This window comes from Silene latifolia, chromosome 1 (genome assembly GCF_048544455.1).
Source record: "Silene latifolia isolate original U9 population chromosome 1, ASM4854445v1, whole genome shotgun sequence".
NCBI lineage: Eukaryota > Viridiplantae > Streptophyta > Magnoliopsida > Caryophyllales > Caryophyllaceae > Silene > Silene latifolia.
The window spans coordinates 25,232,317-25,254,641 of NC_133526.1; the positions used below are offsets into that span (position 1 = coordinate 25,232,317).

A 22,325-nucleotide genomic window follows, 5' to 3' on the forward strand; every position below is an offset into this window, starting at 1 on the left:
AACCACTTCAAATATCGTGTGTCCTTGCATCTTTCTTTTCAGTCATTTCATTACATTCATAATCAATTAGTTAACTAGTTAAAGTTTAATCAATACACTTTAAGTAATTAATTACCTTGATATAAAATAAAAAGTAGGCATAATTTTTAAATACTCAATTCACCCCCCCCCTCGAGTATTTCGGGTGTGATAGACTCTGCAATTGGTATCAGAGCCTCGTGCTCTTGATTGCCTAACCGCAAAGAGGCTAGATCCGTCTATCTTTTTATCTTTTTATTTTATTTTTATTCCGCTGCCTTACACGTGTGAAATGGATTCCAAGTATCTTAAGTGTCCCGTCTTTGATGGGAAGAATTATGGACTTTGGAAAAACATGATGACACACTACATAAAAGGACATGATTGGGAGTGCTGGACGATTATAAAGAACGGACCACATAAAATTTTGGTCGCATCTTCGGAAGGCACTACCTATGAGAAAAAGGAAGAAGACTATGTTGAGGCTGATTACAAGAAGGTGAGAAAAACTCGAAAGCGATAAGCCTGTTATTCTGAACGGCATGACATCGACCGAATTCGATCGTTTTTCTTCTTGCACTTCGGCCAAGGAAATATGGGATGGTCTTGAGTTGGCCTATGAAGGAACATCGGTTGTAAGGAAATATCGCATTGATTTGCTGATTCAAAAATATGAACTCTTTAGAATGGAAAATAATGAATCACTTGATAGCATGTCAAAGACGATTTTCTACTATAGTCAATGAGCTCAAAAATCTTGGTAAAACTTTCAACTCCGAGGATATTGCTAGAAAAGTACTTAGGAGTCTAACCAAGAAATGGCGTCCCAAGGTCACGGTTATGGAAGAAGTCGAGATCTCACTTCCCTTCCGTATGCGAACTTATTGGCGCTCTCATGGCTCATGAACTCGTCCCGAAGACGATGAGGCCGAGTCCAAGAAATAAGAAGAGCATGGCTCTACAAGCTTCTGCTAAGGAAGAAGAAGATGTAGAAATAGAGGACGAAACGGTCTTGTTTGCTAAACGGTTCAACAAACGCATTTTCAGAAATAAACAAGCAAAATCATTCAACAACAATAATAAATTCTCTAATAAGAAAAATTCAGAGACAAAGAACACGTTTGCTAATAGAGGATGCTTCAAGTGTGGAGAATCCGGTCATATGATTAAGGACTGTCCCACATGGGAGAGAATCAAAGACAAAGAAAAACGGGAGAAAACCAAGAAGGAATTCAAGCAAGTTATGATAGCATCTTGTCTTTGGGAGATCTCGACCCCGAGGACGACGAAGCATCAGAAGAAGAAGAAGTTGCTAACCTATGCTTAAGCAACGTTAGTCTTGACCTCTTCTCAGACGATGATAAAGATAGTGTGGACTCCTACTGCTGCTTCCTAGGAGATTCCGATTCTGAAGAAGAAGAAGAGGTAAGTTATCTTGAATTTAAGAAGAGTGTCAAGAAACTTTCTAAGAATGCTTTAATAGAATATTTTGAGCAATCTCTTGATAAGTGTCACGAACAAGAGATGGAATTGAAAGATTTGAAAGAACAAATTCTCGATATTGCTGAAGAGAATCAACTCCTTAAGGCAAAGGCCAAAAAGCTCAAATCTAAAGTTACAACTAATATAGCTACAACTTCAGATTCGACAAATGCTGAGAAGAAGGTTCTTGAGTCTAAAGTTATAGCTAATGAAGCTATAACCTCAGACCTAAAACTCAACATTAAGCATCTTCAGGCCAAAGTTATAGCCAGTGAAGCTATAACATTGGAATTGAGGAAAGTCAAAGAGCTTCTTGAGTCCAAGGCTACGGCTAGAGAAACCGTAATCTCGGATCAAAAAAGGAGATCGAATCTTTGACTCAAAGAATTAAAGGAATTCAAAACCGTTCTTTCAAATACTAAAAGAACGCATACCGAGACGGTTCGAGTTCTCAATGAAAGATTCCAAAACTTTCGTAACAATTATGAAGAGACTCATCCTCCCAAAATCATAGAGTCAGACCATTCTAAATGCAACAATGAAATAGAGTCCTTAAAAGAACTTCTGTTGCATGCTAGAAAGGTTCATGAAAAATGGGAAGGTAGCACACGTGTTCTAAATTTCCTAACTGAGCAATCAGATAATAACATGAAAATGGGTTTAGGGCACGAGTGCTACGGTCGTAGAGATCACTCTAAATGCAAATCAACCCCTTCCGAACGAGACTTGAAGGAGAAAATATACAAACTTACCCGAATACTTGATTTGCAATTACTCGTGGTCATCTTTGGACATATCCAAGAAAATTGTGTCAAATATGCTCGGGATTTAAGAAAAGGAATTAACTTTGTCAAAGCATCCGACACTATCTTCGAGGAAAGCGTCAATACCCCATCCAACCAAGTACCGGTGAAAAACGCAACAATGATCATCGTTGGTTCTATGATATGAGCTTTGATTTCAAGAAGGATACCAAAGCTAAACAAACACCAAAACCTAAGGAGCCCGTCAAAACCAAAGCTCCTCCAAAACAACCTGAAAAACCGCGACATAAGGAACCCACGACTAAACCTAAAACGACTACTAAACAAATCCTTTCGCCTCCAAAACGCAAGGTTATTAAAAGGGTTTGGATCAGGAAGGATCTAGTTTTCAGGGTGACTAACGTCAAAGGACCCAACTTAGCTTGGGTACCTAAAAACTGTATCTAATTATTTTGCAGGTTGTGGTGAAAGAAAATAACCTATGGTACCTTGACAGTGGATGCTCAAGGCACATGAATGGAGATGTAAATTTATTTCTTTCACTTGAACCCTTCGATGGAGGTAAGGTCACATTTGGTGATAACAAGAAGGGTAAGATCATCGGTGTAGGTAAAGTTGGAATATCCTCTTCTCATGAAATTAGTGATGTTTATCTTGTTAGTGGTCTCAAACACAACTTGCTAAGTATCTCTCAATTATGCGACAAAGGAAATAAAGTTGTTTTTCATTCAGATTCCTGTCGAATAATAATTGAAGGAACGAGTAGTGTTGTGCTTGAAGGACATCGTAGAAGGAATGTCTATATGATTGATTTAAATAACATTCCTACTAATTCATTCACATGCATGAAAGTAACGACAGATGATCCGTGCCTTTGGCGCAAAAGATTTGCTCACATAAATTCAACAACTTTGAATAAGCTAAAGAAATGGGATCTGGTTGAAGGACTTCCATCAATCAAATTCGATCAAGAAACTCTATGTGATTCTTGTGCCCGATGCAAGCACGTTAGATCATCGTTCAAACCAAAGAGAATAGTAAGTACCAAGGAACCACTAGAACTCGTGCACATGGATCTTTGTGGCCCAATGAAGGTAAGAAGTAGAGGTGGATCCAGGTATGTCTTCATTCTAGTTGATGACTATTCTAGATTTGTTTGGCCAATCTTTCTAAACTCAAAAGATGAGACTTTCGAGGAGTTTGCAGTTCTAATGAAACTTGCCCAAAATAAGTATAAATCTAAATTAATTTCCATTCGTACGGATCATGGCACTGAATTTGATAACCAAGCTTTCATACAATATTGTAGGGAGAATGGTGTTGGGCATAACTTCTCAGCACCACGAACCCCACAGCAGAACGGTGTTGTGGAACGTATGAATAGAACATTGGAGGATATGGCACGCACGGTGTTATTGTGTAGTGGCCTACTTCGAAATTTCTGGGCTGAAGCTATTAGTACTGCATGCTATGTTCATAATCGAGCTTTGATTAGACCTATTCTCAAGAAGACTCCGTATGAGCTTCTTAGGGGACGTAAACCTAACATATCACATCTACGTTGCTTCGGGAGTAAATGTTTCGTCCATAATAATGGCAAAAATAGATTAAGCAAATTCGATCCCGTAATGACGGTATTTTGTCGGTTATTCTAATCATAGTAAAGCATATAAGGTTTTTAATAAAAGAACCTTATGCATCGAAGAAAGTGTTCATGTTGTTTTTTATGAGAATAATATGTTTGACAAAGCTGAACAGGATGAGGAAGAAGATTTGAACGAACCTGATTTCCGATTATCCAGGGATGAACTTCCGGAATTGGATGAGGAAGATAAAGAAATTGAGGGCACAAATGATGAACAAGGAACCCCTTCGAATGATAAAGGAAAGAGTACTGAGAGTTTAGTTGATGATACTAAAACCTCTTCTCAATCCAAGCAATTGGAGGATAAAGTTATAACTGATGAAGCTATAACTTCAACTTCTAATCAACAAACTAAGTCCAAAGTTATAACGATTCTCGTTATAACCCCGGACTTGGATTCGGGGGAACAAGGCTTGAACCCCAATCATTCGAAGAAGGCGAGACGAGTTCAGATGAAGATGTGCCTCGTATTTCTAAGAAATGGAAATATAAGGATTCCCATCCAATGGAAACCATCCTAGGAAGTTTGAATGAAGGCGTTCGAACTCGGAGAAGATTTAACAACTTTTGCTCTTTCTACTCTTTTTTGTCAACCATTGAGCCAACAAATATCAAAAAAGCACTTGTCGAACCAGATTGGATCGTTGCTATGCAAGAAGAGCTTCAACAGTTCGAACGAAACAAAGTGTGGCATTTGGTTCCAAGACCTAAAGATCGAACGGTCATCGGTACGAGATGGGTGTTTAGAAACAAGCTGGACGATACAGGAGTTATTGTTCGAAACAAAGCTAGATTGGTTGTACAAGGGTATCATCAACAAGAAGGAATTGACTATGATGAGAACTTCGCTCCTGTAGCCAGACTTGAGGCTATTAGATTATTAATAGCATTTGCTGCTCATAAAGGAATAAAACTTTTTCAAATGGACGTTAAAACAGCTTTTCTTAACGGCTATTTGAATGAGGAGGTTTTTGTTGAACAACCCCCAAGATTTCTCGATAGCAAGTTTCAAAACCACGTTTTCAAATTAGATAAAGCTTTGTATGGTTTGAAACAAGCTCCGAGATCGTGGTACGACAGATTGTCAAAATATCTTCTAGAAAGTGGTTTTAAAAGAGGTTCTGTCGACAAAACCCTATTCCTGAAAACTGAGGTTTCCGATTTATTAGTCGTACAAATATACGTTGACGATATTATTTTTGGTTCAACTAATAATCGCTTATGTAAGTACTTTTCAGATCTAATGACCTCAGAATTCGAGATGAGCATGATGGGAGAACTCAAGTTCTTCCTTGGACTCCAAATCCAACAAACTCCTGAAGGGATTATGATACACCAACAAAAATACATCAAGGAGCTAATCAAGAAATTCGGTATGGAAAATTCTAACTCTAAACCAACTCCTATGGCCACTGAGAAGAAGTTGACCTTGGATGAGAACGGTAAGTCTGTCGATGAGACAACTTATCGAGGTATGATTGGCTCACTCCTTTATTTAACTGCAAGTCGTCCGGATATTATGTTTAGTGTATGCGTATGTGCTCGATTTCAATCGTGCCCTAAAGAATCGCATATGATTGCCGTTAAGAGAATCTTGAAGTATTTGATTGGTACATCTAAATTATATCTGTGGTATCCTCTTGAGTGTAATTTCGATCTCATAGGGTATTCAGATGCAGATTATGCAGGATGTTCACTTGACAGAAAAAGTACTTCCGGCATAGCCACATTTGTTGGACCGTGTATCATCACGTGGGGATCCAAGAAGCAAAATTCCGTTGCATTATCTACTGCTGAAGTTGAATACATTGCCGCTGGACTGGTATGTTCTCAACTTTTATGGCTTAAGCAACAACTATGTGATTATGGTGTTAATGTAGGGTGTATACCTATTTTATGTGACAACACAAGTGCTATAATTATATCTAAAAATCCTGCACAGCACTCACGAACTAAGCATATAGACATTAGACACCATTTTCTACGGGATCATGTAGATAAGGGCAACATAAGACTGGAATTTTGTAGTACGGAAAAACAATGGGCTGACATTTTTACCAAAGCATTGGCTAGAGAACGTTTTGAGATTTTACGATTGGAAATTGGTTTAATTGGTGGCAACTAAACTTGTCACAAAAAAAATTTTTTTTCTATATGACTGACTAGATTTGACGAGATTGTATGACTGTGTCCGTATTTTTCGTTGCACTTTTATTTATGTCAAATTTTTATTATATTATGAGAATATTCCATTTTCTAGTCATATATATTTTAAGTTTATTATGAGCCAAGAGTCGTAACCAACTGTTTTTATTTCCTGCCAAAACCGAAAGTCTATCTCTTACCATATCTTACTTTATCCTTATATATCTTGCCATATCTTTTACCCTAACCACTTGTCTATCTTTTGGTAAATCTTTAAAAAAAATAAAATCAAAAAACTTACCTAACTCCTCTCCACACGCCACCTCCACTATCCTACTTCCCTTAAATCTCTATTGCCATAATAAGATTCCAACTCCCATAAATACTCCCTCCTACCGTCACCATCACCATCACAAACACAAAACCCAAAGATCTCCTTTTAGACTCTTCTACACACTCAACCTCCAAAATCCTTTGATCATCATGACTCCTCCCTCAACCCGTTTTCACTCGCCCTCAACTCGGTCCACAACTCGGACCGGGTCCTCCAAACCTTCATGCACTAAAACCTATGTCCCTATCAAAACTCCCTCACCTTCATCAAACCAAAAACCAACTAATACCGAACATAACCGGGTTGATCCTAACTTAGAAGGGAAAAGGCGGAAGTTGAATAAAGGGAAAAAGAAAGCCGTGGGGTTTGAAGATTCGGTGGAATAAACTGAGGTTGAAGCTCCTCAAGAAGGTCCACAAAGGACAATGTTTCGGGAATATATGCCGAATGCAACATCAATGGGGCTTGATAAGCTTCGCCTTACCGCGGATGAAAGAACCCGTGTCAACTATGTCATGAGGTACGGTATTCATGGTGGTCGTCTCTATTCCGAAAAGTGTTATGGAAAAATTGAAGCTTTGCAATTCTTTAAGGATTTCTTGAATTTTCAAGAATGGAAGAAAGTTTGTTCCTTTGTTGGTCCGGTTTATCCTATAGAGGTAATCCAATTTTATTCTTTCGTCTCTGTCAAAAATAATGTGTTGCATGCGGTGGTGAATGATACCGAAGTCAAAATCTCCCTTGCCGATTTTTGTACTCTGTTTTCGGTCCCTGATGATGGGATCGAAATAAATCCGAGTGCGGAATGGGGAGATGTGACGGAGGAAGAGAAGCTTAAAATTAAGAAGTCGTTTGATGTTGATGCTACAGGGTCAAGTAACATGGTTGCGGGGCCGTTTACCCCAAATTGAAATTCTTTCTTAATTTCATTTGGAACACGGTTGTTCCAAAAAGGGGTGGTCGTGATAAGTTGTCTAGCTATGAGATGTTGTTGTTGTCTAAGTGGCTCGAGGGATCCAAAGTTAGTCTTCCTCGTCTTGTGTTTCATAAAATCATTCAAACTAGTGTTTGTGTCACTGAGGAAAAATTTTATACAACTTTGGATTTGCCTTATGGTATGTGGGTCTCTCGGCTTTTGGAACAAAAAGGGGTGATTGGGATTTCTAGCTATGGTGTAAAGGTGAAAGATGAGATGTGTGACACTCATCTTAAATTGATGAAAGTCGGTGCTATTGGACCCGACTTGGTGTTTTTGTCAAAAGGGAATGTGGTGGAGAAAACGTCGGATGTGGTCTCGGTTGTTGAACAAAAATTGGAAGTGTTTATGGCAAATATTTGTGAGAAATTGGATGCACAAAATAAGATGGTTGTGGAGTTGGTCTCGGGTTTGGGAAAAGACAGGAATGAGGCTTCGGGTTCGAAGGGTTCGGATCATGGTGAAGTCTTGTCTTATTTGCATGGGCTTGAAGCACGGGTGGATGCTATGGCTAAGGATGCGGCTAGGGCGGCAAAGGAGTGTGTTCGTCATTCTAGTTCGTTAGCTAATTTGGCTAGTCAAGGTGGGGCTTTGTGGAAGGAAGGGAAGGCTATGCATGAGGATATGCGGGTTGTGTACGAGGCTACTCAAGCCTTGTCAATGAAGGTGCTTAATTTTGAGCGGTGTCTCACGGCACAAGCTAACCATGTCCGTTCATGCTTTGATCGTCTCGACTCTCTTGAGTTTAGGACCCGTCCCGGTTATGTCAACCCCAATGTCGTGAAACGTGACATTCCTTAAACCCGTCCTCCTATTTTCCTTGCCTTTTCTTTTGTTAGACTTTATATTTTGAATGATTGTCTAATTCGGCCCATTTTGGCTTACTTCTCATTCGGCCCATTTGGCTTCAAACACTTGTTCTTATTCGGCCCAGTTGGCAATTAGACTAATTTGGTTTGTAGTATGCTTATTTTCTATTTTGGCATGTTAATGTAGATTACTTTCTCGTTTTCTAATATCTCTTTGCATGCTTAAATTGTGTCTCGACTAATATTATTCTAGTTGTTTTATGTCTTTTCTTGTCTTTTCGATGATGTCAAGAGGGGGAAGAAATCTTCGTGACTTAAGTATTTGCCTAAGCTTGCTCCTTGTCGGAATCTTTAATCTCTTAAGGTCCTTAGATGCTATACTTTGTATATAAGTGATTGTTCTTGCGTTCAACTGTCTATGACTTTTTATAGAATTATGTTGAGGGGGAACTTACACTTAGTCACAAATCTTAAGAGACTTGTCATCATCAAAAAGGGGGAATCTGTTGGACCATATAGATATATGATTAAGTTTTGATAATGACAAGTGTATGCTTCGTTTCATATATACTCTTGCTTGTAATCGTTTATCTAGTCTTTGTTAGAATAATGTAAGATTACAAGTTTAGCAAGTAATGTTATAGCTCTCTTAGCTATAACATTGAAGATTTGTGAAGCATCATTCAAGTCATGTTATAGCAGCTTGAGCTATAACATTGGAAGTTCTTAAAGCATCATAAGCAATTGTAACAAGTTTCAAGTATGATGATCATTCAAGCAAAAGGCTAGATCAAGTCTTTAACAAAGCTCAATATGAAGAGCTTTTTGGTCAAGATAAAGAGAAGATCCTTTACTGAAGATCTCCAAGAAGATTAGTTAGTATAGGTCTTTGTCTAATGACGGTATCTTAAATTAAGAGTATTGGGGAAGTAAAGTTATAGCTATTTCACCTATAACTTTACTAACCAAACTTAAAGTTATAGTTGTTTCTACTATAACCTTAGGTAGCATTTTAAAGGCACGATTTTAATAGTTTTAAAATCATTTTTCAAAAGATAAAATTCTTTTAAACATATTTCGAAATCTTTTGTGTATATAGTAGAGTTGAATTATGGGTTATTATAATTGGTGACTTGCATATTCTTATTGGTTAGTAATACGACTTATGGGTTGTCATGCTACCTAGGGTTTGCTAAGTCTATCTAATCTAACCCTAATCCAAGGAGATAGGTTTTATCCAAGATTGGACACGGGCCTAGGGTTTCAGCCGTGAGCTGCAAACCGTTGGGGCGTGTGAGGTGGTTGTGTTTAAGTAACCTATCTAATCAAATCTAGCTTATATTTATATAAGATATTTTCCTATCTTTATAATATATGATTTGATTTGATTACTTATCCTAACATCTTAAAGATATAGTTTTAAATGTCAAATAAGATTTACTTTTATCTTGTTTGCCTAAACTATAATATCTTGGATTAAATTAAGAAAGAGATAAAGATTTATCTCTTATAGCCTTAGCCGCCTATCTCACGGCATCATAGGGTTTCGTGCAAACCCTAGTTCCCACTTCTACTATAAATACAATTGATCATTCTTCATTTATCTAAGCTTTTCGAAATATAACAATCTTTGCAAAACATATTTGAGTTTAATTCTTAATTGTCTTGTTGTTTTGTTTTGGAAAATATTTGCGAAAAGTCGTGCTCTTCAAATTGCTTATCTTTCTTAAAGATTACGTCATAAGATAATAGTACTTCATATTGTTTCTTACTCGTTCAATTGTGTGAACACTTAGAAGAACAATCAAGTGCTTTTAGTAACTTAAGATAGTCAAAACGAATATCTAGTGATATTCAAATCGAGTTATAGTTAGAGTTAACTATACGAGTTGGGTTGATAATTTTGTAATCCGGAGTAAGGTACTAAAATTATTAATCGAGAATAGTGGACGTAGGCTTCGACGTGTGAAGCTGAACCACTTCAAATATCGTGTGTCCTTGCATCTTTCTTTTCAGTCATTTCATTACATTCATAATCAATTAGTTAATTAGTTAAAGTTTAATCAATAAACTTTAAGTAATTAATTACCTTGATATAAAATAAAAAGTAGGCATAATTTTTAAATACTCAATTCACCCCCCCCCCCCCCCTCTCGAGTATTTCGGGTGTGATAGACTCTTCAGATATAAATCCCCTATTTACTAAATGAATAGGCGAAATTCCAACTTTTCCCGCCTAAAACATATTTCATAGAATAGTGCTCGGTATTTTTATCATATAGTATAGGTGTGGACATGATAAGTTATAAATGGATATAATCTTTTGTATTTAAATATTTATAACATTTAATATTTCATATTCTGCACAAATTTATCTCCGATATTTTTAGGATAAAGAAATTCTTTTTTTAAAGAACTTATTGATAAAAATTTATTAACTTTTTATGATAGGAAGTTGCGGCTAAAAAATATGGTATTAGTAAATATTTGTTAAAATTAATTGATTTTATGATAAAAACTTGCAGCTAAAAAATATGGTATTAGTAAATATTTGTAAATTAACATCATTAATTTCTCGGTAAAATTTTTTAAAAAAACACTCATTTTATTACTTCTTACGATTTAAATTTTTATTTATTTCTCTAATCAAAATACATTAAGGAGAAACATGAAAAATAAGTGAATTGTCAAATTAAATTCTATAAATAATACACTAAAAAGTACTATCTCTGTCCCGGTCATTTGTTGTCCTTTTCCTTTTTTGGGTGTCTCAGTCATTTGTTGTCCTTTCTATTTTAAGAATGAATTTGATGAGTAATTTAATCATTCACACTCAATTTGATCCACTTGTCATTTAGTAGTTGGCTCCCTCCTCTTTCCTTGGTTTTTGTGCCAAAACCACAGGACAACAATTGACCGGGACGGAGGGAGTAAAACTCTAGAAATACCGCGCATATATTGCACGGGGTCTATATTAGTAATTCTATAAATACCGCGCATTCATTGCGCGACATCTAAACTAATTTCATTATTGTATGTTTAATTGTAGACATATACTTATGTAACTAACTCAATAACAGATAATTAGAGTTAGTTATATACTTCAGAATAGTGAATGTAAGGATTAGTATAAGTACCTGTTCTTTTGGACTTAAAGTCACTTAATTTAAGTTCAATTCAGATTCTATAAGTTCAGTTCAGTTCAGATCAGATCCTATAAGTTTAGTTCAGATCCTATAAGTTCAGTTCAGTTCAGATCCTATAAGTTCAGTTTAGATCCAATAAGTTCGATTCGATTCGATTCGATTCGAGATCCTATAAGTTCGATTCGGATCCTATACGTCACTTAATTTAAGTTCGATTCGAGATCCTATAAGTTCGATTCGATTCGATTCAGGTCTTATAAGTTCATTCAGATCCTATAAGTTCAGATTAAGTTCGATCCTATAAGTTCGATTCATTCGATTCAGATCTTATAAGTTCGATTCGATTCGATTCGAGATCCTATAAGTTTCAGTCCAAAAGAACAGGGCCTAAATACCCCAATTCTATTGTAATCAGTTAACACTTCTCATAATTTCATAACAAATTTTAATAACAACTTTCTCTCTCTAATCTTCATCTTTCTTCTTTCATCAAGCTACCATCTCTTTCATACTTAACTTCATTAATGGAGTTTTGATGGTTTATATGGTATCAGCTTAAGATCGATTCTGTAAATCAAGCTTCCGCACAATAAAATCATAAAATTCTCTTTCAAATTCTTCTTTTCTGTCTGCAATCATGCCTGAAGATTCATTATACTCTCTATTGGATGATCCTCATTTCCTATCACAAACAGATCAGCCTTCTCTGCAGTTGTCTTCCTTTCAATTTGATGGGACTAATTTCTTACAGTGGCGTCAAGAAATCATCCGTGCTCTTCTTTCCAAGAATAAAGTTGGGTTTATCACTGGTGATTGTTCTTGTCCTCCTCCTGCAGATAAGAAGCATAATTCATGGATCAGGTGTGACATTCTTGTATCTCGTTAGATTAAAAACTCCATTGCAAAGCCTTTAGTGAATAATCTGCAGTATAATGTTTCTGCTAAAACTCTCTGGGCTGACATCAATGAGCGTTATGGTCAATTGAATGTTTTAGACTTGTATGCTCTTAAGAAAGAATTGAGTAATTTTTCTCAAGATACTAGGTCTCTTCTTGATTATTATGGTAAAATCAAGAATTTGTGCCTTGAGGTTTGGGCTAATTCCACTTTAGTGCCCTGAGGTTTGAATAATTCCACTTTAGTGTCCTGAGGTTTGGACTACCTTCCACTTTGGTGACCTAAGTTTTAAATAAATTTTTTTTTTTGAGGTAAAACCACAAGAGTTTTAACGTATATTAACTAAATCAAGCGATACAAACTCAGCAATGTTTGGAGGAAGATCCTCATACCAAATTCTTCTTCCTAGCTGCCAAGGCCTCACATGAGCTAATTCGTGAGCCACACTATTAAATTTACGTCTAACAAATAAAAGCTTAACCGACTCAAAGTATGAACATAAATCATGAATATCGTCATAAATTTGAAATATATCACTCCTGTCAGTGCTCCTACTCTTCAAGTCTCGAATCACGTTCAAGCAGTCACTTTCAATCTCCACTTTCGTGACGCCGTGTCTTCTTGCTTCAGCTAACCCCAAAAGAACGGCTTCAGCTTCAAGAACTTGAGGCTCTCTTGCCTCTCGCTGATGTACCGCCACACCCCACAACACGCCTCCCTCAGCATCTCGACACACCATACCCAAACCCACCCCCTGGCCACTTATTATCCCCGCGTCCACATTAACTTTACAAGAGCCCTACCCCGGCCTAGCCCACCTCTCCTCCGGTCTACATTGCTCCAAAACGTCCCCTCCCTCCGTATGCGACCCTGACTCCTCCATTTACTCCACTAACTCTCGGACCTTACATAACACCTCACTCACACACACCCTCCGTCTCTCAAAAATCATCTTATTCCTCGCTTCCCAAATCGCCCAGCACCCCGTCAACAACGTCACACACTCCTTCACCAAAGTACTCTCCATAATCGCCTCACCCCACTCCCTCACCATAGTAAACCCGACCTCCCTCATCGTCTCCAACCCCAACCCATCCCAAACTCCCCCAACCCAATCACATCCTCGCACAACGTGTATACAAGTCTCCACGTCATACGAGCAAATAGGACAACCATCCGCTGCTCCACTTATCCGACGAGCTAAATTACTCTTTGTAGCTATAGCTTCATTACACAGCTGCCAGAAAAAAAACTTTTATCCGAGGGAGGACCGACACCTTCCATATCTTATTCCACAACCACTTTTCACGTGCAAAATCCGACTGCTCAATCAACTCCTCCCCTTCCCCTTCTTGTGCCCAATAAGCCGACTTCACGGAGTAATTACCATCCTTCGTCAGGTCCCAACACCACTCATCCGGAATGTCCCTTCTACTAAGACGTATCTTCGAAATTCTTTCAACCTTGAAAGGCAAAAATAAACCCGCTAACACCTCCTGATTCCACCCTCCCCCATCCGGTAAAAGTAAATCAGCTACCTTCATATTCACATCCGTATTACCCAATGGTGATAGAACAAACTTGGACCTCGACTCCTTAATCCACGGGTCTAGCCAAACCCGAGTCCCCACCCCATCTCCAATCCGCTTCCTTGCTGCTAGGCTGACCACATCTCGCGCCTCCCATATACTCCGCCATGTATAGCTCGGATTAACACCTAGCTCGGCCTCCATGAAATCGGTAGTAGGGAAATATTTTCCTTTTAACACTCGAGAAAGGAGCGAGCACTTATCCGTCATGAGCCGCCACCCTTGCTTACCCAACAAAGCCCGATTGAATTTATTGAATTCTCGAAAACCCAACCCACCTCTTTCCTTCGGCCGACACAACTTATCCCAGGCTAACCACGCCATCTTCCGCTTCCCACCCTCTGAACCCCACCAGAATTTAGAAACAATAGCACGTAATTCGTCACAGAAATTAGCTGGTAATTTAAAAACACTCATTGCATATGTCGGAATTGATTGGGCGACTGCCTTTATCAACACTTCCCGACCCGCCTTACTGAGTAGCATTCCCCTCCAACCTTGCAACTTCTTACTAAGCTTGTCCCTAATAATTCTTGTGACCACCTGTTTCGAGTGACTCACAGCTGTTGGCAGCCCCAAATACCGTTCCTGAACCTCAACGTCCCTCACCCCCAACACAGCAGCCACTCGTTGACGCCTCTCTGCTCTTGTTCCCTTGCTGAATGAAACCGTCGTTTTATCTATATTAACCATCTGCCCAGAAGCCTCCTCATATGCCCTAATAATATCCATCACCGCCCTAACTTCCCTCTCATGAGCCTTCACAATAAAGATACTATCGTCTGCAAAGAGCAAATGAGATACAACCGGCGCTGACGCAGCCAAGCGAATACCATGAATCGAACCATCCTCAGCAGCTCTCCTTATAAGACTAGACAACACCTCAGCACACAATATAAACAAATAAGGTGACAGCGGATCACCCTGTCGCAGTCCTCTACTTGGGCTAAACATCTCAGAATTTGCACCACTAACTAAAACTTCATACTTGACCGATGTCACACACTCCATAACCCGGCCTACCCATAACTCATCAAAACCCTTACGCCTCAAAAGCTCATCCAGAAAAGGCCATTCGACCCTATCATATGCCTTAGACATATCTAATTTGAGGGTCATATGCCCTTCCCCACCTCTCGAATTTTTCATATAATGAAACATCTTGAAAGCCAAAAGAATATTATCCGTAATAATACGGCCAGACGTGAACGCACTCTGATTATCAGAAACAATACTCCCTAAGAACACCTTCAACCTATTAGCTAAGACCTTCGAGACGATCTTATAAAGAACATTACACAAACTAATAGGCCTAAACTCCACCATCTTGTCCGACGCTTTCTTCTTAGGAATTAAAACAATATGAGTGAGATTCAGATTACCTGACATCGGCGCACCATTAAGGATATTCAACACTTGACGGACAACAGACGGCCCCACGATATGCCAGTAAGTCTGAAAAAACAGGCCATTCATACCATCTGGTCCCGGGGCCTTGAGTGGGTTCATTTGATTAAGGGCTTGAACTATCTCCTCCCCCGTGTACTCAGCCCGCAAACCTTCATTCATCTCCCTTGTAACACGCCCTTCCACACCTCGCATGATATCCCCAAACTCAGTCGGTCCCGTCGTCGTAAACAGCTGCTTAAAATACCTCACCGCCACACCCACAACTTCCTCAGTCTTCTCCACCACCGTACCCTCGTCAGTAATGAGCCTATGTATGTGATTGCGCTGCTTCCTCTGACTAGCCCTTCTATGAAAAAATTTTGTGTTCTTGTCTCCTTCCTTCAGCCAAATTGCCCGAGACCGCTGTCTCCAAAAAAGCTCCTCATGCCTCAATAATTTAGATATGTCCCTAGTAACTCGGCGCCTCTCTTCAACCTCCCGAATCGACCGACCGCCCTCATTAAGCTTCTGAAGCCGTAACCTCTTCGACCGCAGCTCCTTTACTACCTTCCCGATGCTCACCCCCTTCCACTTATGAAGATCCCTGGCACACCTCTCAATCGTTTCGAGAACATCACTATCATCCTGCTCCCAAGCCCTCTTAATCGTAGCCTCACACCCTTCCTCCCCTACCCAAACATGCTCAAAGCGAAACTTCCTCCTTGGACCCCTTTCCTCCCTTATCCTCCTATCAAAGACTACCTTCAAGGGAGCGTGGTCAGACCACTCCCTATTAAGATGGAACAACCGGCCATAAGGAAACAAATCAAACCATCTCAGGAACCAGCCAAACTGAGCTAAGTTTAGTGGCCACTAAGTATGAGTACAAGCCCAACCACCAGCTGCCACCATGGCCAGCTGGTTGGTCACTGAATTAGGCTCAGAAAAGTCCTAGGGGTCCAAGGAAAAATCACAATGCAAGTCCCAGGAACCCAAGCTGGACAGATCTACAACAAATGACAAACAACAAAAACAACCTTTCCATTTCTGGCTAAACCGTGAGGAAAAAGCACTCAAAGAACTTTTGGCTTGTCTCACCATCTACCAGATACAACCTAGAGCCAATTTTGATACCAAGGACTCAATCATTTCGTCCTCAAGTGCCTACATTCAACAGAAAAGCCAACAATGCAGCAAAGGACCACAGCCTGTCACTGTCACCTGCATTTCTCTTTTGTTTTCATTCCAGTTTGCAATTAAGAACTTTTAACCCGTTGTAATATTGTATTTGGACTCTTACCAGCATGTGAGGAAGGATCCTGACCCTTAGATGTAGTTTCTTTTCAAGCTGTAACCTAAAGGGGCCTATATAAGGACCTCAACTCAGACTGTTGTAACACAGCTGATTTATGAATGAAACCTTAGATTTCTCTCAAATTTAAACCTCTTAATCTTGTGCTTAGTCTGTAGATTAGAGTCGGGCTTGATAATAACCTGTGCTTAGACTGTGGTTATTGATTAAGTACCTGTTAGTAGAGTCTAAACTTTCCTGTGCTGAGTCTGTGGTTTGTTTAGCTTTGCTGTTTGCTTCAGTTGAGTCTTTCCTATGTTAATCTGTGGAAATTCTTAACTTAAGTACTCCAAATTGTTAGCTAAATTCCTTGTGAGTATTCTGTGGGTTTTCAGTTGATAATTATATCCAAAGTTCCCTCCTTTCAATCACTATCCCAGAACTGCCTCATTTACAGTCCATTGTGTCTGTCAGTCAGTTCAGTTGAATTTTTTAAAATACTTTGAGTCCTCTAAAAATCCTGGAATTTTACTCAGAGTTAGTTCTTATATTAAAGTTAATTACTGCCAAGTTTCATGATTTTTGGAGGTCATTTGATAATTTTAGTAATTAGCACAAGTTTATTGCATTCCTGAGAAATTGTCTGTGGTTTGGTAGCTTGGTTGCTGTATTTGCCTAAACCCTTGGGCATTACACTGCAATTTGTTTATTTTGGTAACCTAAAACATGTAAATAGTCAACTTTTATTTTAATTAATTATATTTTTAGTAAATTAAAGTGCAAAATTAGATATTATATTACGTATAAAATAGAATAATCAACATAATATTGCAAAAAAGCTTGATTTATTATGTTCAAAATATTATTTTTAGTATAAAATATTAAGAATGTTATGTATGGATCATCAAAGTGGGAACTAGTCCAAACCTCAGGGCACCAAAGTGGAATTATGCAAATCTCAAGGCACCAAAGTAGAATTAGGCCAAACCTCAGGGCACCAAAGTGGAAATAATCCTAAAATTTATATGTTTAGCCTAACTACTTCTATCCAGTTTTTTTTTTTCTTTTTTTTTTTTGCCTTTTTCATTAACCATATTATTTGTAGATTCATCATTTAAATAAAAATCAACTATAAAAATCATTTTTTTATGTAATCACTTGTCAAATATACTAAAACTTTACAATTACCCTTCAATTTACTCCGTATAATTTTACACACCCTTATCAAATCAAAAATTATGTCAACCAATATTGTGTGAGGAGAGAACCAAATCAAAACAAATAATTTTACATACCCTGTACTTTGATGGTGTATGTGAAAGGAAAGAAGCAAATATTATAGAGAGAAGAGAAAAAGTGAAGGTACAACATATATAAAAAAAGTAATAGTTTTCTGAATAAAAAAAAAAAGCGCATAAGTAATGAATTTTTGGCACTTTATGTGAAAAGTAGAAGTAGAAGTAGAAAATACCTACTTCTTCTTTTGGAGGTAAATTATGAGCTTTTGACTTTTTAAAAGTAGCTTTAAAACCCATAATTTAGGTGTTTGGTCTAACTATTACTTTTTCAGTTAAAAAAACACTTTTAAAGTTTGGCCAAACAACACCATAATATCCGACCTAATTATTCACTCATGTAGTCGTGTCTTAGGCCCTATCCTTTCTGGCTTAATTTCAACCTGTTTAAGTCCAGCTTAACTCTATACAGTTCAGTTTACTTAAGTTTGGTTCCATTCAATTCACTTTAGCTTAATTCAGTCAATCTCTTCACGAATTAACTCTCACTTCACATTTATTCAGTTCAGCTCAACTCCGTTCAGTCAGTTCATCTCTATTCAGTTTAGTTCAATTTAGTTCACCTCTTTTCAGAGTTTCAGCCGAAAAGAGTAGAGCTTTAGTCAAATAAATCAACCCATATCAACATAAGGAACTGAAGACCTTAATTTGGTTGAACCCGACCCGTATCACGCACACGACGATAAGATAGCAAACTCGTACCAAAATTCTCCCTCTTTTCTCTCTGTCCATCTTCCTCTTTCTATTTTCCCCCAAATTCCCAACATCGTAAGCTCCCATGGTGGTTTTCCAACTGTAATAATTCACCAAAACTATTGTTTCAACTTTAATTTCAATTGAATTGAAGCAGTAATCATGGTTACCGCCTTACTAGCAAACCCTAATTTGTCGGCTCCCTCCCTCAGCCTCAATTTGTAAGCACTCTATTACTTCAACTTTCCCTAATTTCGTCAACTTAATTGTTCAATTAAGTAATTAATTATGGTATTTAATTGAATTGTCTTTCTTTTTATGCCTGTAGCGGAAATGTGCGGAAGAATACGAGTAATTTAGGTTTACATAGGGTTAATTCGAGGAGTTTAGTCAAGTGTTCGTCAGTTGATTATTCGCATGGAGGTATGCTTTTTGCCTCCGGTTTTCGGATAATTGTAGAATTGAATTCGGTTATGCTTCATGTTATTATTAGCCTATGCCGATAAGTTGAATTTAGGATGTTATTTAACTGAGGAGTAATGGTTGGATTTACGATGGAGTAAAGCAAAATGGCTTACCAAAGTGGTTCCGGTTCTTATTATTATGAATTACTCCCTGGTAGTTAGCAATTCTTGACACGATGTTCATTTTGGGTCATTAGGAAGCGGTCCCTTTTATTGTTAACATAGACGTACGGCTGATTAGTGATTACAATTGAATCCCTACCCCTTTATTTGCGGGAGCCTGTGAGACACTAGGTTAATGATGTTGTTGTTGGACGAATGTAAAGTAATTCAGCGCAAGAATCTAGTTTTTATGAGAAACTTGTGTGTCTTTATGATGCTATCACATACTCGTAGTTTGCACTTTGATCTCACATCAAGGACTATGGAGTTTGGCTAAGTTGACGTGAAAGCTGTTTATTTCTTCTGGTGATACTTGAACTGCTGAAGCTTGAAAGTAGAGAGGAGATGTTAATGGTTAAAACCTAAAGAGCTATGTAGTGATTATTGACTTCTTTCAAAGAGCTTTTTATTGACAGAGACTGAATCTTTGTTCACTTTCGTGGAGAATCTTTGGTGCGCAACGATATTAACATGGAAAATTTTACACTTAATTTTAATTGTCTTGGACCTTCTGTAAAATATGATGTTTGTTTCACAAAAGCTAGTCTTTCTTTGTATGTTTCGTTTCATAGCTTGTTTGTTGGCGATCGGAAGTAAATATATTCATGGGAGCTGAAAATTGTAGGAAATGTGCCGAAGTTTCCAAGGGTGAGAGTTTGGGATCCTTACAAGCGCCTTGGCATAAGTCCATATGCCTCAGAGGAAGAAATATGGAGTTCACGTAATTTCCTTGCGGAGCAGTATGCTGGGGATGAGAGGAGTGTGGAATCTATAGAAGCCGCATTTGAAAAACTTCTTATGAAAAGCTTTTGGGAGAGAAAGAAAACAAAGATTAATTTGAAAACAAGGTTGAAGAGCAAAGTTGAGGAATCTCCTCCTTGGGTGAAGAATTTACTCAGTTTTGTTGAGCTTCCGGCAACCGTTATTATTCTCAGAAGATTGTTTCTATTTGCGTTCATGGCTGCTTGGAGTATAATGAACTCTGCTGAAGGTGGACCAGCTTTCCAGGTTCGTTTCATCCTTCTGGATTATTTGCTTTTCGTTGCAGACATATTGTGTACACTTATTTGAATTAGAGTGCCGCTGATAATCAAGAATAAGTAGATCAGGCAGGATATTTATATCGCAAATTTGATTATGGTAGGAAAATTTTGATCTTGTGCAACAACTTATTGGATTTTAGGCTCTCCTGGTTGAGTTTTTCACTTTTTTGTTTCTATGTTGAAACTCATTCCACCCATTTTTTACCCTAACATAATCCTAAGCGGTTAGATTGCCTCGCCAGAGAAAAGGGAGAAACCCAACTGATTTACCCATTTGAGTTGCCTTGCCAGTTGCCACTTGCCACTATGGCTGTCAACCAGATGATCACATCAACTTAGCTTGCATGCTGTTAATCCGTGTAAGTCTACAAATAGATTAAGGTTGGGATGGATTCTGCATCAGCAAGACCAGTTTAATGTCGAATTAATTCGATGCATGGATTCTGCATTAGTCCTTACTTGAGCATTGTTATAAAGGTGCTGAAAGATGGCCTTTTGAACAGGGGAGAGATTGGGTGGATGATTAGCATTACAAGCTGTAGCTCGATAGGAGGAAGAGTGAAGGGAGATGGTGGCTTGAAGAGAGATGTGAAAGATGACAAAGACTAAAACCAAATGAATTCTCCTTGGAAATGGAATGATATAGAACCTCTCCCCCTCCTCCCCCCAATATTTCCTGCGTCTTTATAATTGTAGTTATTGAAGCTTCAATGGCCCTCTTAATTTAATGATGAAAAAACGTATAATGATGCAGGTGGCAATTTCTCTAGGAGCTTGCATATACTTTCTAAATGACAAGACGAAGAGCTTACCGAGAGCTGCTATTATTGGGTGAGTTGAGAGGGTCACTATTCAAAACTGTTCCTGGTTTCCGATAATATCATTATTACTCTCTATTAATTGCCAACACAATTTTCTCCCTTGTGACAGATTTGGATCCCTGGTTGCGGGTTGGCTTTGTGGTTCGATTCTGGGACCGATGGTACCAGCAGCTATTTTGCCAGCGACATGGACTCTAGAACTCCTTACTTCATTGTTTGTGTTTCTTACTTTGTTTGTTGGATGCACCTTCCTTAAGTAACACATACGATAGCTTCTTACTATGGAGAATTTTGAACACTTGGTTTTTAATAGAGATTGGTGTAAGTTCTTACTGTTGAAGAAGTAAATCTGTTCTTACACTCCAGAGACTCGAGAATCACAAATTCACATCAGCCCACAAGGCATATATCCATTTATCTTTCCCATTTCAGTAGTTCCCCTTTCCTATTTTTGACGCAATTGCAGTTTGTCACAATGAAATTCATATTAAGGTACTACTGAGAAAACACACGCTTTTTATCCCAAACCATCCAAGCAGTTCGATCATCTAAGAATTCGTGCGTATATTTTACTGTAGTAATAGAAAGGTGTTGATTGAAAAAAAGTTTACTGTAGTAATTAGAAAGGTGTTGATTGAAAAAAAGTTTGTGCGTATATTTTTCTTTCCTAAAAAGCTCAGCCTGACCAGTCTGTGCTTAGCTCCGTCCCTGTTCACAAATAGCTTTATTAACAATCGTGAGTCGTGATGTGCTCATGTGCTTCAGAAGTCCAAACTGAATACCATGCATGCTACTCTGTCCATATGCTTAACAATACTTCCATAGAAGATGAATTTGAATGAATCCCATTATTTTATAACATTCAATAGAACTGTTCTTACAAAGCAACTGAATTTTCTGAAAGTAATACAAACTAACTGCTCCAATTTAAAAGAAAATAATAGGAAAACTCGAAACCATATTAAACAATCCTTCATCAGTCATTCAGTCCCAATGGCTGCCCAGCTATGCGCTTATATTTCACCTCTGGCTTCTTTTCTTGTGCTGTGGACAGCTTGTACCACAACTTGAGATCACCCTTGTGCTGCTTCGGCGACTTTACAATTTCATATGTAGCTGAACCTTCTTGGTTGATCTTTCCGTCACTTGTAGTAAGCGATGACAGTAGCTCTGACAAATAAACGTTGACAGTACCAATATGCTTGTCCGAAAAGAATAACCAGCGACGACTGAATATCTGAATCCTGAGATAATCAAATTCCACACCCCCATCCTTGAGACGTTTGAGTTGAAATTTGGTGGTTCCTCTGGCATCAAGCTCTGTCCTAAACGTCTCAAATTCCGAACAACAGTCATGAAAGA

At 38.2% G+C, this 22,325-nt stretch overlaps 3 protein-coding genes across 3 annotated transcripts; 2 read left to right on the top strand and 1 right to left on the bottom strand.

Moving 5' to 3' along the window:
- The first annotated feature begins 11,956 nt into the window (after nt 1–11,956).
- On the top strand, nt 11,957–12,439 carry LOC141642299 (uncharacterized). The gene is made up of 2 exons (XM_074451076.1): nt 11,957–12,193; nt 12,248–12,439. Exons 1-2 carry the CDS (start codon nt 11,957–11,959, stop codon nt 12,437–12,439), a joined length of 429 nt encoding a protein of 142 aa, XP_074307177.1.
- Nucleotides 12,440–12,544: 105 nt separating this feature from the next.
- On the bottom strand, nt 12,545–12,955 carry LOC141642309 (uncharacterized). The gene has a single exon (XM_074451087.1). The coding sequence runs from the start codon at nt 12,953–12,955 to the stop codon at nt 12,545–12,547; it is 411 nt and encodes a 136-aa protein (XP_074307188.1).
- Nucleotides 12,956–18,454: 5,499 nt separating this feature from the next.
- LOC141601675 (protein CHAPERONE-LIKE PROTEIN OF POR1, chloroplastic) lies at nt 18,455–21,328 on the top strand. Its single transcript, XM_074421970.1, has 5 exons — nt 18,455–18,694; nt 18,802–18,896; nt 19,725–20,107; nt 20,897–20,973; nt 21,073–21,328. The coding sequence occupies exons 1-5, from the start codon at nt 18,636–18,638 to the stop codon at nt 21,221–21,223; spliced, it is 765 nt and encodes a 254-aa protein (XP_074278071.1). The 5' UTR covers nt 18,455–18,635; the 3' UTR covers nt 21,224–21,328.
- The last annotated feature ends 997 nt before the right edge of the window (nt 21,329–22,325 follow it).

Coding starts and splice junctions, on each gene's coding strand:
- LOC141642299 (XM_074451076.1), top strand. CDS start 11,957: ATGCCTGAAGATTCATTATACTCTCTATTGGATGATCCTCATTTCCTA. Junction 12,194..12,247: donor GGATCAGGTGTGACATTCTT/GTATCTCGTTAG, acceptor AATAATCTGCAG/TATAATGTTTCTGCTAAAAC.
- LOC141642309 (XM_074451087.1), bottom strand. CDS start 12,955: ATGGTGTGTCGAGATGCTGAGGGAGGCGTGTTGTGGGGTGTGGCGGTA.
- LOC141601675 (XM_074421970.1), top strand. CDS start 18,636: ATGGTTACCGCCTTACTAGCAAACCCTAATTTGTCGGCTCCCTCCCTC. Junction 18,695..18,801: donor CCCTCCCTCAGCCTCAATTT/GTAAGCACTCTA, acceptor TTATGCCTGTAG/CGGAAATGTGCGGAAGAATA. Junction 18,897..19,724: donor AGTTGATTATTCGCATGGAG/GTATGCTTTTTG, acceptor TGAAAATTGTAG/GAAATGTGCCGAAGTTTCCA.